Here is an 18,092-nt window from a genome sequence, read left to right on the forward strand (position 1 = left end):
TACTGGACTCAGTCTGGTGAAGGCCTTGGTAGCTGTGGTCCATTAGTCCTTTGGACTAATCTTTTCCTTGTATCCTGTTCTCTTCATTCTCCACAGCTCCCAAAGGGGTGAGACCAGTGGAGTATCCTAGATGGCTGCTCACAGGCTTTTAAGACCCTAGACGCTACTCACCGAGGTAGAATGTAGAACACTGTCTTTATAAACTGTGTTATGCCAATTGAGCTAGATGTTCCCCAAGACCATGGTCCCCACAGTGTAGGGCTAACATTTTGATTTTGGCCTGTTCTTTTCTGATGTGTGCGTTTATTGCTAGAAACTAACCTCTAAGCACTGCCTTTGCTGTGTCCCAAAGGTTTTGGTATGATGTGTTTTCATTCTCATTTGACTCTAGGAATTTTATTTGATCTTTGATTTCTTCTATTACCCTGTTGTTTTTAAGCAAGGTGTTATTCAGTTTCCACGTATTTGTTTTCCTTGCTCTTCCTGTTACTGATTTCTACTTTTATAGCATTATGATCAGACAGAATACTTTGCATTATTTCAATGTTTTGGATTCTACTTAGGGTTGCTTTCTGACCTAAAATTTGGTCTATTCTGGAAAATGTTCCATATGCATTGAAGAAAGTATATTTTGCCGCTGTTGGGTGGAATGTTCTATTTATGTCTGTGAGGTCAAGTTGGTGGATTGTGGCCTTAAATCTTCTGTATCTTTGAGTTTCTTTCTAAATGTTTTCTCCTTTACTGACAGTGGTGTGTTGAAGTCTCCTACTATCATTGCGGGACTGTCTATTTCTCTTTTTAATGCCATTAGAGTTTGTTTTATATAGTTTGGAGCCCAGTCACTGGATGCATATTTATTAGGGTTATGTTTTCTTGACAGATTGCCCCTTTAATCACTATTATCATGTCCTTCCTTGTCTTTTATGGTGGATCTTGCCTTAAAGTCTATTTTATCTGAGATTATTATTGCCACTTCTGCTCTTTTTTGGTTATGTTTGGTTGATATATTTTTTCCATCCTTTGATTTTTAATGTATTTGTTTGTGTGTCTGTGTCTCTTTGTAGACAGCATATCGATGGGTCGCAGTTTTTTATCCATTCTGCCACTCTGTCTCTTTGCTGGTGCATTGAAGCCATTTACATTCAGTGTAATTATCAATAAGTATGAGTTTACTGCTGCCATATTGTTTTTCGTGGTGATGTTTTCTTTGTTCTTCTTACTCTCCTGTGCTGAATTTTAGCACAATGTGTTCAAGGTTCACCCATGTCCTAACAGGACTTCACTTTTCTTTATGCCTGAGTAATATTACATTGTATGAATATACCACATTTTGTTTACTCATTCACCTGCTGATAAACATTTAGGCTGTTTGCACCTTTTGGCTATTGTGAATAGTGCTGCAATGAGCATTACTGTACCAGTATCTGTCTGCATTCCTATTTTCAATTCTTTGGAGTATCTACCTAGGAGTGGAATTGCCCAGTTTCATAGTAATTTTATTCTCAGTTTCTTAAGGAAACACCAAAAAGTTTTCCACAGTGGCTGTACCATTTTACATTCCTACCAGCAATAGTGATCCAATGTCTACACATCCTTGCCAACATTGTTTTCTTTTTTTAAATCATAGCCATCTTAGTGGGTGTGAATCAGTATCTCATTGCAGTTCTGATTTGCATCTTTCTAATGAGAAGAAACAATGAACTTTTTTTCACATTCTTGTGGGCCATCTGTATTTCTTCGTTTGAAATGTCTGTTCATGTCCTTTGCCCGTTTTTTTGACCAGGCTGTCTTTTGTCATTAAGTTGCAGGAGTTATGTATATATCCTGGATGTTAAACAATATATGGTTTCCAAAACTCCCAATCTACAGGCTGTTTCTTCATTTTGATGCACAAAAGCTTTAAATTTTGATGAAGTCCAATTTATCTATTTTTCCTTTTGTTGCTTATGCTTTGAGTGTCACATCTAAGAATTCATTGACAAAAACTAGATCCCAAATCATTACTCCCTGCGTTTCTTCCAAAAGTTTTAGTTTTAGTTCTTACATTTAGGTTATTGATCCATTCTGAGTTAATTTTCATACGTGGTGTAAGAGAGGGCTCCAGCTTCATTCTTCTGCATGTGGAAATCCAGTTGTCCCAGCAACATTTATTAAAGAGACTATTCTCTCCCCACTGAATAAACTTAGCACTGTTGTTGAAAATCAATTGACCACAGATGTATGGTTTTACTTCTGGACTCTCAATTCTATTCCATTGATAGGTATGTCTATCATGTATTTTTTTTTAAATAATATTTTCTTGTGTTTAAGGTGAAAGTTTACACAGCAAATTAGGTTCTCATTTAACAATTTTTATACAAATTATTCAGTAATACTGGTTACATTTGTCACAATGCATCATCATTCTCATTTATTCTGCTCCAGTTGTACCATTTCCACTAATTTCCCTGCCCCCTTACCTTCTCATCTTTGCTTTAGTTTTCGACCATTTGGTTTCATGTAGACAATTTTTAAAAGGAATTTATTATGTATGTTTTGATTATTATAGCTTTATAATATGTTTTGAAATCAGAAGTGTGAGTTGTCCTACTTTGCTCAATTTCAAGACTGCTTTAGCTATTTGGGGACCCTCACAGTTCCATATAAATTTGAAGACTGGCTTTCCCATTTTTTCATAGAAGGCTGTTGGAATTTTGGTGGGGATTGTTCTGAATCTATAGATTGCTCAGGATAACACTGACATCTTACCAACATTAAGTTTTCAATCTATGAACATGAAATGGCCTCCCATTTATTTAGGGTTTTTTTTTTTTACATTCTTTCAGTAACATTTCACAGTTTTCAGTGTACAAATCTTTTACCTCCCTGGTTAAATTTATTCTGGGGTATTTTATTCTTGTAGATGCTACTGTAAACGGAATTTTTTCTCTCGATTTCCTTTTCATAAAACTCACTGCTGATGTATAGAAACTTGATTTTCGCGTGTGGACCTTGTATCCTGCCACTTAGCTGAATTCATTTTTTAGCTCTAGTAGCTTCCTATGGATTCTTTGGGGTTTGCAGCTGCAAAAAAGTAATAGTTTTACTTCTTCCTTCCCCATCTAGATACCTTTTCTTTTTCTTTCCAAATTGTTCTGGCTAGGACTTCCAGAATGATGCTGAAGAGCAGCTGTGAGAGCGGGCATTGTTGTCTGTTCCTGATCTGACAGGAGAAGCTGTCTTTCTCCACAGTATATTAGCTGTGATTTTTTCATAAATGCCCTTTATCATATTGACGAATTTCTTTTCTATTTCTAGTTTGTTCAGTATTTTAATCGAGAAAGGGTGTTGGATTTTGTCAAATGCCTGTCCTGCATCAACGAAGAGATCATGTGGTTCTTTTCCTTTGTTCAATTAATGTGGTATATTATATATTACACTGATTCACTCTGTAATGTTGAAGCACCTTAGCAGTCTTGGGATAAATCCCATCTGATCATGGTGTGTATTGCTTTCAATATGCTTTTTGATTATGTTTGCTAGTATTTTGTGGAGGATTTCTGCGTCTATATTCATAAGGAATATTGGTCTGTAGTTTTCTTGTGTTGTCTTTGGATTTGGTATGAAGGTAACACTAGCCTTATAGAATGAGTTAGAAGTGTTCCTTCCTTTTCTATTTTTTGGAAGAGTTTAAGATTAGAGTCACGTCTTCTATAAATGTTTGACAGAATTCCCCAGTGAAGCCATCTGGTCCTGGGCTCTTCTTTATTGGGAAGTTTTTGATTTACTGATTTAATCTCTTCACTTGGTATGGGTCTGTTGAGATCACCTATTTCTTTTTGAGTCAATGTAGGAAGTTTATGCATTTCTAGGAATTTGTCCATTTCATCTAGGTAATCTGTTGTTGTACAGTTTAGTATTCCCTTATTATCCTTTTTATTTCTATAGGATCAGTTATGTCCCCACTTTCACCTCTGATTTTAGGTATCTGCATCTTCTCTTTTTGTCTGTCTAACTAAAGGTTTGAGTTTACTGATCTTTTCATTTATCTCTGCTCTGATCTTTGCAATTTCCTTGTTTTAGCTTCAGGCTTGGTTTGCTCTTATTTTTCTAGTTCCTCGAGCTGTAAAATTAGGTTATTGGTTTGAGATCTGTCTTCTTTTTTAATATAGGCTTTTACCACTATAAATTTCTCTCTGAGCACTGCCTTCACTGTGTCCCGTAAATTTTGGTATGTTGTGCTTTCATTTTCATTCAACTCAATGTACTTCCTGATTTCTCATGATTTCTTCCTTGACTCACTGGTTGTTTAAACAATCTGTTGCTTAATTTCCACGTATTTTTGTATTTTCCAATTTTCCTTCTGGTATTAATTTCTAGTTTCATTCCATTGTGATTGCATGATTTCAGTCTTTTTAAATTTATTGAAACTTGCTTTGCAGCCTAACGTACAGACCATGCACTAGAGAAAAATGTATACTGTGCTGTTGTTGGGCGGACTGTTCTATATATGACTATTAGATCTAGTTGGTTTATAGCTTTAGATTTTTAAATAGTATTTTATCAGTGTTAACTTTCTGATTTTAATAATTATACTACAGATGTTAACATCAAGGGAACCTGGGTGAAGCGTATTCAAGAACTCTCTGTACCATATTTGCATCTCTTCCGTAACTCTAAAATTATTTCAAAAACAAAGCCCATGGTCTGCGTGCCCTCAGTGGGCTTTGAACAGCACCCCTGTGCCATCCTTCAGAAAGGGTGTTGCGGGGTGTGGAATCACCCCTCAGAAAGTCATTTTGCCTTTGTTCTGAATTCTTTCAAGCCATACCAACACCTGAGGCTAATTAATGAGGACCAGAGCAAAAGGACCACCTGGGAGCCCAATGCTGACTAAGCCTCAGTAGGCATGATATAATCTATCATGGCCACATGGTAAGGCCCATAAAGGCCTTGGAAGATAGAGGCTCAAGGAGCTTCCTGGTTGGTGATCATATACAGGAGAAGGTAGCATGTATCTCCTTGGTACATGGAAGCTCCACATTGTGACCTCTCCCACACCTTGCCCTGTGTGTCTCATCTGTATCCTTTTTTGTAATATTAAAGCTGTTATTGCAGGTATGGTGTCTCCTGTGAGCTCTGAGTCATTCTAGCAAATTACAGGACCCAAAACAGTACTGGGGGCCAGCTGGTCTGAGGTAGAGAGAGCCATGTGGACTCCCCAACTTGCAGCTGGTATCCCCTGACCTAGCCTTGAGTGAATAGGGATGAGAGACAGAAGCACTCCATGGGCAGCTGAGGTCTAAACTGAACAGGGAAGGGAAGCTGAGATTTCCACAGGACACAGTTTGTTAGCCACCACACAATTTGGCAGCTGAAGTGGGTGATGCTAGTCTTCCTGGACTGATTCACACAGGGGTCCAGCCAAAACATTAACAGCTAATAACAGAGAAAGGAAGAGGGCAGGGAGTATACATGTGAAGTCTACTTTCCTTCTGTTTATCTTATCTGAATTCTTTACAATGAGTACATATTACATACAATAAAAAAATTGGGGGGAAAAAAGCAATAAACTAAAAGCATAGCAAATGCCATGTATGTATAAAAAGTATGTCCTTTCATAACAAAACATTTCACACTAACCCATGTAGGAATAATTTCTTGTCCATTACTAAATAAAATGCTGCCTAAATAAAACAATTGAGTAATTTTTCTAAAGTAATCAAAAGACGAATACACAGTCCTGGCTAATTTCTGGTCTGAGCCAGACCTTGAAAGATTAAGAAAAGTTCTATGCTGAGTCAATGACATTTTTTTCCTTGATGTTTATTCTTGTTTCATTGAAATAAGATTTAAAATAATAAAAACAATTTCTGAAGTATAATTCTTTCACTTACTTTCTCACTTTTTATAGTTACATAAAGGTAAACCTCAAAAGTATCTTCTTCCACAGCACATAACTTGGCTTCCACATGGGTAGTAGCTAAATAGCATAAAGAAAACATGAATTATAGCTGATATTAAGAGTGTACTTGAAATAATTTCAACTATTTCCCACTATTAATCTCTGCTAACCATGTAAGACCGCGCAGCATCAAGTGTTCAACGGCTTCCTCCAGCAGGGCAGGCTCTTAATGCTGACGGATCCGGGGTGGGTGAGTTAAGGAAAAGGCTCTCCTGACTAGGCAATAAGTCATGTACCCTTTGTCCCCATAAATGGCATCCTCCTCCTGCCATCCTACAAATACCTCCTGAAGTACAACTCTTGGCCCTCTCTTTTCCTCCAGTGCCTCTCAAATCCAAATTTCCAGTCACAATCTTCCTCTCAGAGTCCATTCTATCCCTCTGAATGTTCCGTGGATCAGAGTACCTGACTGCTCTATGAGAGTCTTAATGACCCATAAGGCAGCTCCATTTATTGAGCTCTTCACAAGTATCAGGTACTGTGCTAAGTCCTTTCTAAACCTCAGTTCATTTCATTCTTTCAGTTTAAATATAATTTAAAATAATGAAAAAAATATTTTTAAAATATAACTCTTTCACTTTCTCATTTTTTATCACAACCCTTTGAGGTAAGTACTGTCACCGTCATTTTACAGGTGAAGAGACCAGACTCGAAGAAGGTTAAGTCACTTGCCTGAGGCTACACAAAAGTGGCTGGACAGAATACAAAACTAGGTAGTCTGCCTCCTCCATACCTTATTCTCACCACCAAGCATCCACCAATGGGCTCATAAGGGCCCAAACTCCCAAACCAGCAACCTTCCCAGCCTCCCATTTCTACCAGGTTCAAAATATCTGGCTTTTCCTTTACCAAGACAATGGAGCAGCATAGGAAAGAGGCCAGGACCCCAACTAGGTGCCACCTCAAAACAGTCCTAAGAGGCAAGCATAGTCGTTTGGCATCTCACTGCCAGGGGTTACGATAACCAAAAAAATGAAACCCACTGTCATCAAGTTGATTCCGACTCATAGTGACCCTATATAGATGCCACAAATGTGGCTATATTTTAGAGTCAGCAATACAAAATTAAGACAGCATATTAAAAAAAAAAAACTTTCATACATCTTAAATTAGCAATAACGATTATTAAACAATTAAGTATCCATGTACTATCCCTTGCTCACTAAAGACGTTAGCTTTTTCATCAACTGCTGGTTCAGTAAAATGCATGTAAGTTTATTTTACAGCGCTGTGGCTTCTATGCAAAACTAAGAGGCAGGCTGCACTGACCGCAACTTGCCTTACCTTTTAGAATGTTCTGGAAGTACTGAATAGCAGCACTGTCCCATTTCCTGGCAGGCCTGGAAAAGTGAACAAATGCAACTTCATTAAATAAGAATTTGAGGCTAGTATACCAATATCACTTTGTAAATCAAATGCTGGATGTCTGTTCTATTTTGAACATAAAATACAAGTAACAGGGAGCTTGGCTTTGGCTCTGCGCTGGGGTGACAATCGAGGCCCCATCTCGTCTCTGCAGTACGTTCCTCTCCAAGACCACCGTCTGCACTGGTGCAGGGACCTAAGTCACAGAGGCCCTGCTGAGAACAGGCTCTGCTTTGCCTGAAGGTACCCTTCTCCTGTGCCCACCGCCATGGCATTGTTCATCCCAGTGCCATCAGCCCCAGTTATCTCTGACATATATGTCTCCCTAATCATAATACAAGCTCCCTACAGCAGAGATCCAAGTGCCCAGTGCCCAGCACAGGCTGGCACAGAGTGAGGGCTTCATACGTGTTGGCTAAATCAACACTAAGAGTTAGAAACAGCTAATCACCATCACCCCATGGTACTCCTCACTCTGCCCACTCTAGCTCCCTTTCACTGTCTCCCGTTTTCTCTCTATCATCTTGCCCTTTCTACCTCCTTCCTCTGCTTCAGAAAGAAAATCAAGAGAGCTGTAGGCAGTGGAAAAGCGGAAGAAACCAATTATCTGAAAGCAAGGAACAAAAAGAAAATGAGTATGATTAGAGTGGTATGTTTTATGTTTCTCCACTGGTTTTATTCTACAGAGATAACAGCACCATCCTGCATGGGTTGTGTTGTTTGAAAGATCAAAACGAGGTAACGGACATAAAAAACTTATTAGCCCAGTGTCTGGCACATAATCCATATTCAAAAATATTAGTTGTTTTTATTTTTATATTTTAACCAAGAAAGGAGATATTGCACACATTAATTCAAGAGAATTATGAATGGTTTCTAAAAGGAAGCAAAAAATAAGTGAAGACAGCAGTCCTAAAACCTAACTATACACAAAAAATTATCGGATGTTTTTTTAAATTTGAATAAAAGGTAGATTCCTTATGAGAAAAAGGCAAACAACACAAGACAAAAGTCAACCTAGGATATAAACAAGTAAACTGATCAATCGCTCGCTCTCTCTCTCTCTCTCACTCTCACACACACACACACACACACACACACACACACACACACACACTACATGGAGAGACATCCAACTTTACAACTCAGAAAAATACAAATTAAAACACAGTAACGTTATCACCCAGCGAATACACGCAAAATTTTAAAGCCTGATCATATTCAAAGTTGTGTGGGAAAAGAGGCACCTTCTATAGCCCAATAATGGAGGCAAATTCGACAAAATCTATCAAAATTGGTAATATACATATTAAAACGGAAGTCTGGATGAAGCACAAACACAAAGGTACCACCTGTCAAAGACGACAACTGAACCACAGTAAGACAACTTAACTCTTAGGTCCTTCATCTACGTGGAGGGCATCCTAAGGCTGGGTGTGTCCAAGGTTGGCAGATGTGTTCCCTGAAGAGTGCGGGAGTGCTGGGAAGGGGGGTCACGCAGAGACGGAACGAGACAGACAAGGAAAGAGATTGCCTCTGAGAGAGTCAGCCTGTTGCCAAGTCACAGGGAGAGTGGAGGGAGGGGTTGCTGCCACACTGGGACCTGGACTCTCAGACTGCCTCAGGGCAAAGGTGCTAGAGTGTGTCCCACAGACCAGTGATGGGGAGAGCTGGTTGCTGGGCAGCCTGGCAGAGGGCGCTGGCTTCAGCAGAGACAAGCTGGCTGGTTACCTTAACGTGAGGATTCTGAGGCTGACCGCAAAAGTGATGCACTCAGCACCTCCAGGGGCCTGTAGGTGAGGGGGAACTGTGGGTGGCTGGAGGTGGGGTGGGATGAGGAATGAGAGGGTCTCCAAACGTCTCATGGAAGCATCCACGAGAAAGGCAGCTTCCAAGTTCAGGGAGCACAATGCACCAGAACATGCGAGTTGAGTAAGAACTGTGCTGCTCCCTGTAGTTGTTCTTCCCCCAATTCTAGTCCTGGAGGGAAAGGAGGGGAAGAGCACCACGTGGGAGGATGGGGCTGCCCTCAGACCACTGGAGACAGAAATCAAGACACTTGGTGGTGCTTGTTCAAGATCACAAGGTCACAACCACACCCCTCACACGATACTGCCCAGCGCAAAAAAACCATCCTGTACAGACATCAATAATGTGGCCAAATACTAAGAGGAACAGAGAAAGGGGCGTGTGTGTGTAAGATACATACATGTATGTGTGCATATGGACTGATACACAGCCACAACACATGTCGTCAAGATGGTCCAGGACCAGGAACCTGCCATGAGCTGGAGCCGACTCAATGGCAACTAACAACATCAACATATGCGTGCGTATAGATGTATTTATTACACACCTCTCTGAACCTATTTATTTTATACAGGTTTATCTGCATTCTCATGAGAACACAGTGTGGCATGGCGTAGAAACAACCTAGTTAGCTATAAAATAGCAAGTACACCGATGTTACGGAGTTATATCCGCCCGTGAAAAGGAATGAAGATGCTAAAGGAGAGGGCCACATACTGGCAAAGAGGTTCAACATATGCGCTTAAGTGAAACTGGCAAATAAGACAGTATGTTCCGACTGTGGTTAAAAAGTCCATGCACATGAATGTTTGTGAAAGCACTGAAAGCTCTGGAAGTTCAGAGCCTAACCGAGCATAGTGGCCTCCCAGAGAGGGGAAACTGAGGCTGGAGAAGACCGCAAAAGACATTTAACACTACATAATCCCGTACTATATGACTGCTTTGCTTTATAACTTTTCATAAGTCTATTAAAAAAGGAGGGAGGGACGCAAGAACACAAAAGCTCAGGCCCCACTCCAGAGCCTCTCTGCAGATGAGGCTGCCCAGAAATTCTGCTGCACGTCCCAGTTGGACAAACTCAGAAGATGCCGCCCAAAGAACAAAAAGACCTTTGAAATTGCTTAGCACTTCTAAAGAGGAACTGATTTCGTATGAACATCATATACTCGATTTAAAATTTTTACTAACGATTCAATCTATTTTAGAAGCTGTACTTACACGATTTCAGCACTGTCTTCACAGATGTCAATGTGCAACGTAACTGGTTTCGTGCAGTACAGTCCAAATTTTTTCGCTCTATAGGGAAGCTGCATAAAAGCTTCCACTGCAACCCGGATGCTTAGCAGTGAAACAGAAATAGTTCCATTATAAGAAAAGAAGTATGCGTGTCATGAATCTTTAAAATACACCTATGTAACTAATATACTTCATGCAAAACAAAACACATACACACAAAAACAATTCTTCCTGTTTCCAATATAGCTACCGACAGCAAGGAGTACTTGGATACATTTGCTCAAGGAGGTAAAAATTGGTTCTTGGGGAGTGAAAAAAGTCTCACTCTTCTTATGTATAAAGCACAGAAAGACATACAGTACACAGACAGATAGTATATCTCAGGTATTAAAATTTCATGGTGTGGTGCGGGATAGGAAAAAAGTATCTAACAAGGCTTCATAGGCAGATGAAAATAAAAAAAAAATAAAAGGTTGAAAAATACTATGTAATAACAAACACACCTGTGAAGCACATTCTATTAAATATTTTCAAATATCAGTTTCAACATATGACTCGAATTACCTTAAAAGTTTCTGTAAACGAGCAGGTGTCTCAATAATTAGTATTTGCTAACTCTGCACAAAAGACTTGAAGGACCGAGATTTGATAAAGAAGTTCAACATTTTCATTTCCATTCTTCTCTCAAACGGCAGGCCACCTTAACATACCATTTTACTGTGAACTGTGTCTCCTCCCTGGACCCCGCTGTGCGCTATGGGGGTGGCCTGGCCATCTTCTGTCTGGACAGTAAACAGGTGGCTATACTGATTGCCCCTTGAGGCCTCCCCGAGCTCTACTTACTCATATGATTCTCTTGCCTGAAACTAAACTTAAAACCCCAAATACAAAAACAAAAATCTCACAGAGCAGTAAAACACAGTAATTATTTTTATAATTATGACTGTAAAGGTGCAGAATCACAAAGAAAGGTACCTACTGCTTTCTTAAATATCTGCAAACTCTCCATGTCTGATAAGCCCCTTCTGCCATGAAATTCTTCCGATAAATCTGTTACGGCAACTGAAGTCTATTTGGCATTGCTCTTTCTTTAGTGAAAAAAGGGTCCGTGTTTATTTATTAAACTGACCTCCTACTTTGGGACAGGAAACTATGAAAAATATTCCCACAAAACATCAACACTGACTTGTGGCAACTACTGACTGTGATGTGTGTCCCCGGAATCAGTGAGGACTGTACAGCCACCACCCGGTTACTGGCTCGCTCTGAACCATCTCCCCACCTCATGCAATAGTCACAGCCTTGCTCTGTGAAGCGAGCTATGTTCATATGAAAACAGGAATACACACTTCAATGTATACTCTGCTCTCTTTAAGAGAGCTATCTGCCTTCATCAGCCTGAGACCAGAACTAGACGGTGCCCAGCTACCACAATGACCGCCCTGACAGGGAACACATCAGACAGTCCCTGACGGAGCAGGAGAAAAGTGGGGTGCAGAACTCAAACTCTAGTAAGAAGGCCAGACTTAACGGTTTGATTGAGACTGGAGGGACCCTGGAAGACCTGACTCCCGAACTCTCTGTTAGCCCAAAACTAAAACCATTCCCGAGGCCAACTCTTCAAAGGTTAGACTGGACTATAGGACGTAAAATGATACTCATGAAGAGTGCGTTTCTTAGCTCAAGTAGATACATGAGATTAAATAAGCAGCTCCTGTCCAGAGGCGAGATGAGAAGGCAGAGAGGGTCAGGAGCTGGCTGAATGGACACGGGTAATCTGGGGTGGAAAGGAGGAGTGTGCTGTCACAGTATAGGGAGAGCAAGTAGAGTCACAAAACAATGTATGTATAAATTTTTGCATGAAAGACTAACTCGAATTGTAAACTTTCACTAAAAGCACAATAATAAAAAGAAAAAAAAAAAGAAGACTATAAAAAGAGAGCCATCTGCACAGGTGAAAAGGGTGTCTCTGTACCTCCTGGTAATGTCTCTCTTGCAGCCAAGCCTCCCTAAAGGGCCCAGTTCACCACAAGGAAAAAGTCAGAGGACACGCCAGGAGAGCAGGCTGGCACAGAGCTGCAAGGAGACGCAGAGTAAACACGCTGCACCTGCCCTGCCCTTTGCAGAAAGGAAGGTGGAGGACAAGCCAGAGACTTCGGAGACCTTAGAGTGACCACCTTCTCTTCACTCAGTGGATGCAGAATCAGAACCTGCACGTCTTCATTTCTTGAGGCTAAATAATTCCAGCTTCATCTTTTCTCAAAAAGTAATGACCTCTATCCCCTCACTTTGAAAACTGACATTCTCCTTAAAAACTGACATCCGTCTCCTTACAGAGTGCAAGGCAAAATAAATACATACGTACTTTTTAGATTTTACTGGAATGTACTTGGCAAAATCCACAAGGAAACATTCTGCCAAGTAGTGGTCGGCCGAAGACATGATTGACTTAATAATGGCCCTGCACCAGCACTTCAGCTCCTGACAGTAAACCACACAAACCTACAAGATAAAAGTTTTGTTTTAACTTCAGTATTAACATCTGTAGTTATAAAAATGAGAGACCTAAAAGGTACTCTCTCAAAATCATCTCAGCCTACATCTTACCTTACAGAAAAGGAAAGAGATACAAAGAGGCTGTATCTGCCCAGGCTAAACAATGCTTGTCCATAAAAGAACCTCAGTAAGTACACAAGTCATCTGAATTCTAGCTCATTGTTTCTCTTTCTAAAATGGTTTTAATCTCTCAACTAAGAACAATTTTTAGAAAGTAAAATAAGAAAAATGCATTGCTTTACCTTCTAAAACCAGAGAACACAACTTACAAATGGTTGTCAATCAGACCAACATGAAATGCAACCTTAGGCCCATCCTCCCTGCCTGGCTTCCCACGGCCTGTCCCACCCTCTAACATTTGTTCACTGTCTGCCAAAACTGGCTGTCAGCTCCAGGATGGTGGGTTTTTGCCTGTGTTGTTGAAGGCCGTTATTTCCATCACCTACAACAGTGCCTGGCATATATGAAGTCTTCAAATACCACTTGTTGAACCACTAAATAAATGCCTACAGCCCCTGCTGAGGGGAACTACCCTGCTGAAGTGACAGCCCCTGGCATCCTAACTGTACCAAGGACCACCAGGCCACAGCCGACCTGACCGGCAATCCACAGACAAGCAAACCATACGCCGACCACAGGCTTATAAAGCAGTCCAGTGGGGAGACAGCTGTACCCAAAGAAGGAAGAAGCCAGCCAGTGGAGATTGCTTTCCTCAGGAATTTCAACCAGAAAATACATGGCAGCCATTCTACAAAGGATGGATTCCTAAGAACCTCAAATAATTCCAAACTCAAATGATTCCAGAGAAATTCTGATAAAGGATAGACAGTACTTCTGTTTAATGCTTGTTAAGGACTGAATTGTGTCCTGCAAAAATGTGTGTCAACTGAGTTAGGCCAGGATTCCCGAACCGCGTGGTTGTCCACCATCTTGTCATCTGACAGGATTATGCTATGTGTTGTAAATCCTAACCTCTATGATGTTAATGGGAGCCCTGGTGGCACAGTGATTAAGAGCTAAGGCTGCTAACCAAAAGGTCTGTTCAAATGCACCAGCAGCTCCTTGGAAACCCTATGGGGCAGTTCTGCTCTGTCCTAAACAGTTGCTATCAGTTGGAATCGACTTGATGGCAATGTTTTGTTTTGTTTTGTTTTTAATGTTAATGAAGCAGGATTAGAGGCAGTTATGTTAATGAGGCAGGACTCAATCTACAAGATTAGCTTGTATCTTCAGTCAATCTCCTTCTAAATATAAAAGAGATAAGCAAGCAGAGAGGAGAGGGACCTCCTACCCACAAGAAAGAAGAGCCAGGAGGGAATGCTCCTTTGGACCTGGGGTCCCAGCGCTGAGAAGCTCCTAGACCAGAGGAAGACTGATGACAAGGACCTTCCCCTAGAACTGGTGCCTCTTAAACTGTGAGAGAAGAAACTGCTGTTTGTTAAACCCACCCACTTGTGGTATGTCTGTTATAGCAGCACTAGATGCCCGAGACAATGCTAAAGTCACAGCACCTTACAGGGATGCTAGGAATAGTTAATAATTTGCATGGCTATTCAACTTTGAGTTGTGTTATATCAGGACTTCCACTAGCCAAAGATGAGATAACTTTAAGCGTCAAAAAGTACAATGCCTATAACTGATGAATATATTAAAAGCCTTAAGTTCAAAACACCACGATACTAAAAGCAAAGACAGAGACGAGAAAACAAAACAAAACTCTGGACATGGCAGGAGATAGCCAGGCACAGGTCACTACACTGGAAATTGATAAAGGAAGGAATCAAGCCATTTTTCCACCCTTCCAGTATGAATATGTTATGACAGATTAATTAGTCTCAGAAGATGAAGGAAAGTTCTATACAGAAAAATTCCAGCTCATGAATGCAGAAGGAATGAGAAAAATTTCATAAGCCTGAATGAAAAGAGCCGATTTGAGCAGTGGAAGTCCATGAACGAAAAATCATTACATGAAAAGCTGATCAGCGATGCCACAAAGGAGGGACAGAGCGGTCACCATCTGAACCCCCTGGGCAATCTTGTTGTTAGGTGCCGTCAGGTCAGTTCTGACTCCTAGCGACCCTATGGACAACAGAACAAAACACTGCCTGGTCCTGCGCCATCCTCACAATCATCGCTGTGTTTGAGCCCATTGCTGCAGCCACTGTGTCAATCTATCTCCTTGAGGGTCTTCCTCTTTTTTGCTGAACCTCTACTTTACCAAGCATGATATCCTCTTCCAGGGACTGATCCCTTCTGCTAACACGTCTAAAGTACATGAGATGAAGTCCCCAAAAGTGTCTCTCAATTCAATACAAGACAGAGTTCACAGCACCACCCATTCTTGCAAAAAAAGTGATCCTAAATCGAATCCAAGCTTCATATTTAACCATTTGTCCACAGAAAATAGAGGGGGGATAGAAGTTAAACACCATCATCTGGAAGCCATCAGGCTATCCAAAATGTGGGACATTTTAAAATGACAATCTCCCTGATTGTGCTTCCTCAACAAGTCAATGGTGTGGGAAAAAAAATAATACATTGTTATAACTGATGATTTTTTGGAGGGAACGGTAAAGGCAGTCAAATTATTTCTAGTTTCGTTCATAGTTTACAAAGATTTTTCTATAACACTATTACAAAAATTCAAACTCATCTGAAAAATAACTGATCCATGGAAAGAATCAGACAACAGGCAGAGAGAGCTGAGGTAGAAAGGAAGAAGGGCCGTGATACAGCATGAGGGAAATAAAGAAGCATGAGTTGGCCGAAGTCACCACAGCAACCAAAAGGTGGGCATCAGTCCTAGATTGAAGACCCCTGTGCTCGTTGCTGCGGTCCCTACACCTGTGCTGCATCTACAGTAACCCCCCTTACTCCCAGCTCCAGGAGGATGGATTTAGATGAGAGCCCATCTCACCGCCCCGCATAAACCTTACACCACTTCCGGGAACTGCCCAGACTTGTGCAACCAAAAGAACTTAGTACAAGACAATGATTATAAGCAATTAAAATCCTTTAAAAGCTTTTATTTTCTTAGTTGCCAAAATATTTTACATTCTGAATAGTATTTCAAAACATGCGTTTAAAGCACACTTAGATACATACCTGCCCTTCTTCCAACAGCAATGGTTTTATTTTTCTATCCTGACACCTGCTGTTATAGAAGTCATTCATGGCACTATTTAGTTTCTGATAGTCAACTTCATGATCCAAAAAGGGACTATATCCTTTTATAACAACCCAGAAGCAACCTGGATCTTCAATCTGTAAAAATTTAAAAAGACAAACAAAACAATGCACGACTTAAAAGTAGAGCCACAAAATAATAAACCTTAGAATGATAATTGTTTCTAAGCGATCTAACAAATTGACAAGTGTTTCGTCTTAAATGGTCGGATGGAAGATAAAAGAAAAGCAGAGATGGGGAAGAGAGACGCCAAGACACATGGAGATCATCAAGGAACCGAGAAGCAGAAGCTGAAGAGACAAGAACGTTCCTCCCTAGAGCCAGCGCTCTGAATTCAGACTTCTAGCCAACTGTGAGAAAAGTACTTCGCCTGTTACACCCATCCACTTGTGGCATTTGTTATAGCAGCACTAGATAACTAAGATATCAAAAAAAAAATTTTTTTTTTTATCCACGTAAAAGCTAAAACAATTTGGAGGACTACAACTGGTACCTGTGCCACACATAGAGAAATACTCCTGTAAGTGGAACAGGAAATTTGCTCAGAGGGTAAGCAGGGCAAGAGCTGGAAGTAGGGGCAGAGCGAAGCGGATATATAAAAGGGGCAAAGGGGTCCCGGGGTCCATCTGAGACAGGAGGAGTTTCCAAGCACAAGGCAGTGAGTCCAGGTCCTCCTGCCAAGGTTCTGTCCATGGCAGGATAGGCAGCCCAGAAGAGTCCCGTCTTGTTATGGGAGAAATCGACTAGCAGCAGTTACGACTGATGGACAGCACCTACTGGGTGGAGCACAGCTTGCCAGCTGGACCTCTGAAGTCTCAGAGTAAATCCTCAGTAAGAGGCAGCTGTTCCAAATGTGTGTGAATCTGTACTCATAAACTACGTAAGACATAAAATAAGAACATGAAGGTTGGTTTAAAATTTCCTATCATTTGCTATGTCCCTCTTCTCTGCCCACTAAAATGATTTTTTTAAGGGTCTTACATTTCTTTTTTCCAACAATCCAAACCCACCCCTTTGCTCTGGTTTGTAAACTTCCTCCAAGTAACATCGCGAACACACCACGGCTTCCCAGTCTCCAGCATCACCAGTGAGCACTCACCAGACTCAAAAAACGAAAAAGCCGGTGTCCAGGCGAGCGCTCAGGAGGCACGACGGGGAGCAAGCCACTGCCCCACCCCCTGGGTCCGAGGACCGGCGCCCCAAGGAGCCCGCGGGGCGAGGACCTCACCTGAGCGGACCCGCGTGGTGGGGAGGCAGGGGTCCCCACCAGGAGTGAAGCCAGGAGAGGTGTGGAAGAGAGGTACACGTCACCCCCGCCCCAGTCCTAGGGCAGAAACCCACCCGGAGGACCCGCGCTGGGGAAGGGAAAGAGGAAACCAGAGGCGCGAGAGGACCCTCACCCAAACCGGACCCAAGGCGGGGGTGTGTAGGAGGCAACGGGTTAGCGTCGGTCCCTCTCCGTCAGGTTGCCAGATTTAATATATACATACATACACGCAAGACACGCAGGTTAACAACCAATAACACAATTTCTGATAAACAACAAAAATTAGTACAGGTATGACCCATGCAGTATTTGGGACATACTTAAACATTTGTTATATATCCAATGTAAAACTGAATGGACTCCTGTATCTTATCTGGGAGCTCTGTCCTCGGGTTTCGCCTCCCTGGAGTGCGGGTGGGAGAGACGGGTCAGAGGACGGGACCCCAAGGGTGTCGCGCGAGCTCACCTTCAGCACCAGGACCTCCAACATCTTCGCCGGCGCCTCCCTGCTAGGCCTGCGGACTAGCCGCGAAGACGCGCACCGTCGCGGGGATGGCGGACCACGCCGCCTCCCGTTCTTCCCCGTCTTCTCACTCGGAATGAACTTTTTGGGGGAAAATGAAGTCGCTTCCAGCGCCGTCCGCGCGCCCTGGGCAGATCAGCGCCTCCGCCCTCCGCAGGGTCCGCGCCGTGGCTGCCGACCCCAGTTCAGGGGCTCCGACCTCCTC

The 18,092-nt window shown here is 41.8% G+C and overlaps 1 protein-coding gene across 1 annotated transcript in view; it reads right to left on the reverse strand.

Moving 5' to 3' along the window:
* TDRD12 (tudor domain containing 12) overlaps positions 1 to 17,854 on the reverse strand; it is a 96,024-nt gene extending 78,170 nt beyond the window's left edge. The window contains exons 1-6 of the mRNA XM_023726941.1: positions 17,831 to 17,854; positions 16,016 to 16,174; positions 12,720 to 12,856; positions 10,337 to 10,456; positions 7,229 to 7,284; positions 5,877 to 5,962 (exon numbers count right to left, since the gene is read on the reverse strand). Coding sequence (XP_023582709.1) covers positions 5,877 to 5,962; positions 7,229 to 7,284; positions 10,337 to 10,456; positions 12,720 to 12,856; positions 16,016 to 16,174; positions 17,831 to 17,854 — 582 coding nt within the window. The remainder of the gene's footprint in view (positions 1 to 5,876; positions 5,963 to 7,228; positions 7,285 to 10,336; positions 10,457 to 12,719; positions 12,857 to 16,015; positions 16,175 to 17,830) is intronic.
* Positions 17,855 to 18,092: the final 238 nt, after the last annotated feature.

This window comes from Trichechus manatus, unplaced genomic scaffold (assembly GCF_000243295.1).
Source record: "Trichechus manatus latirostris isolate Lorelei unplaced genomic scaffold, TriManLat1.0 scaffold00014, whole genome shotgun sequence".
Lineage (NCBI taxonomy): Eukaryota > Metazoa > Chordata > Mammalia > Sirenia > Trichechidae > Trichechus > Trichechus manatus.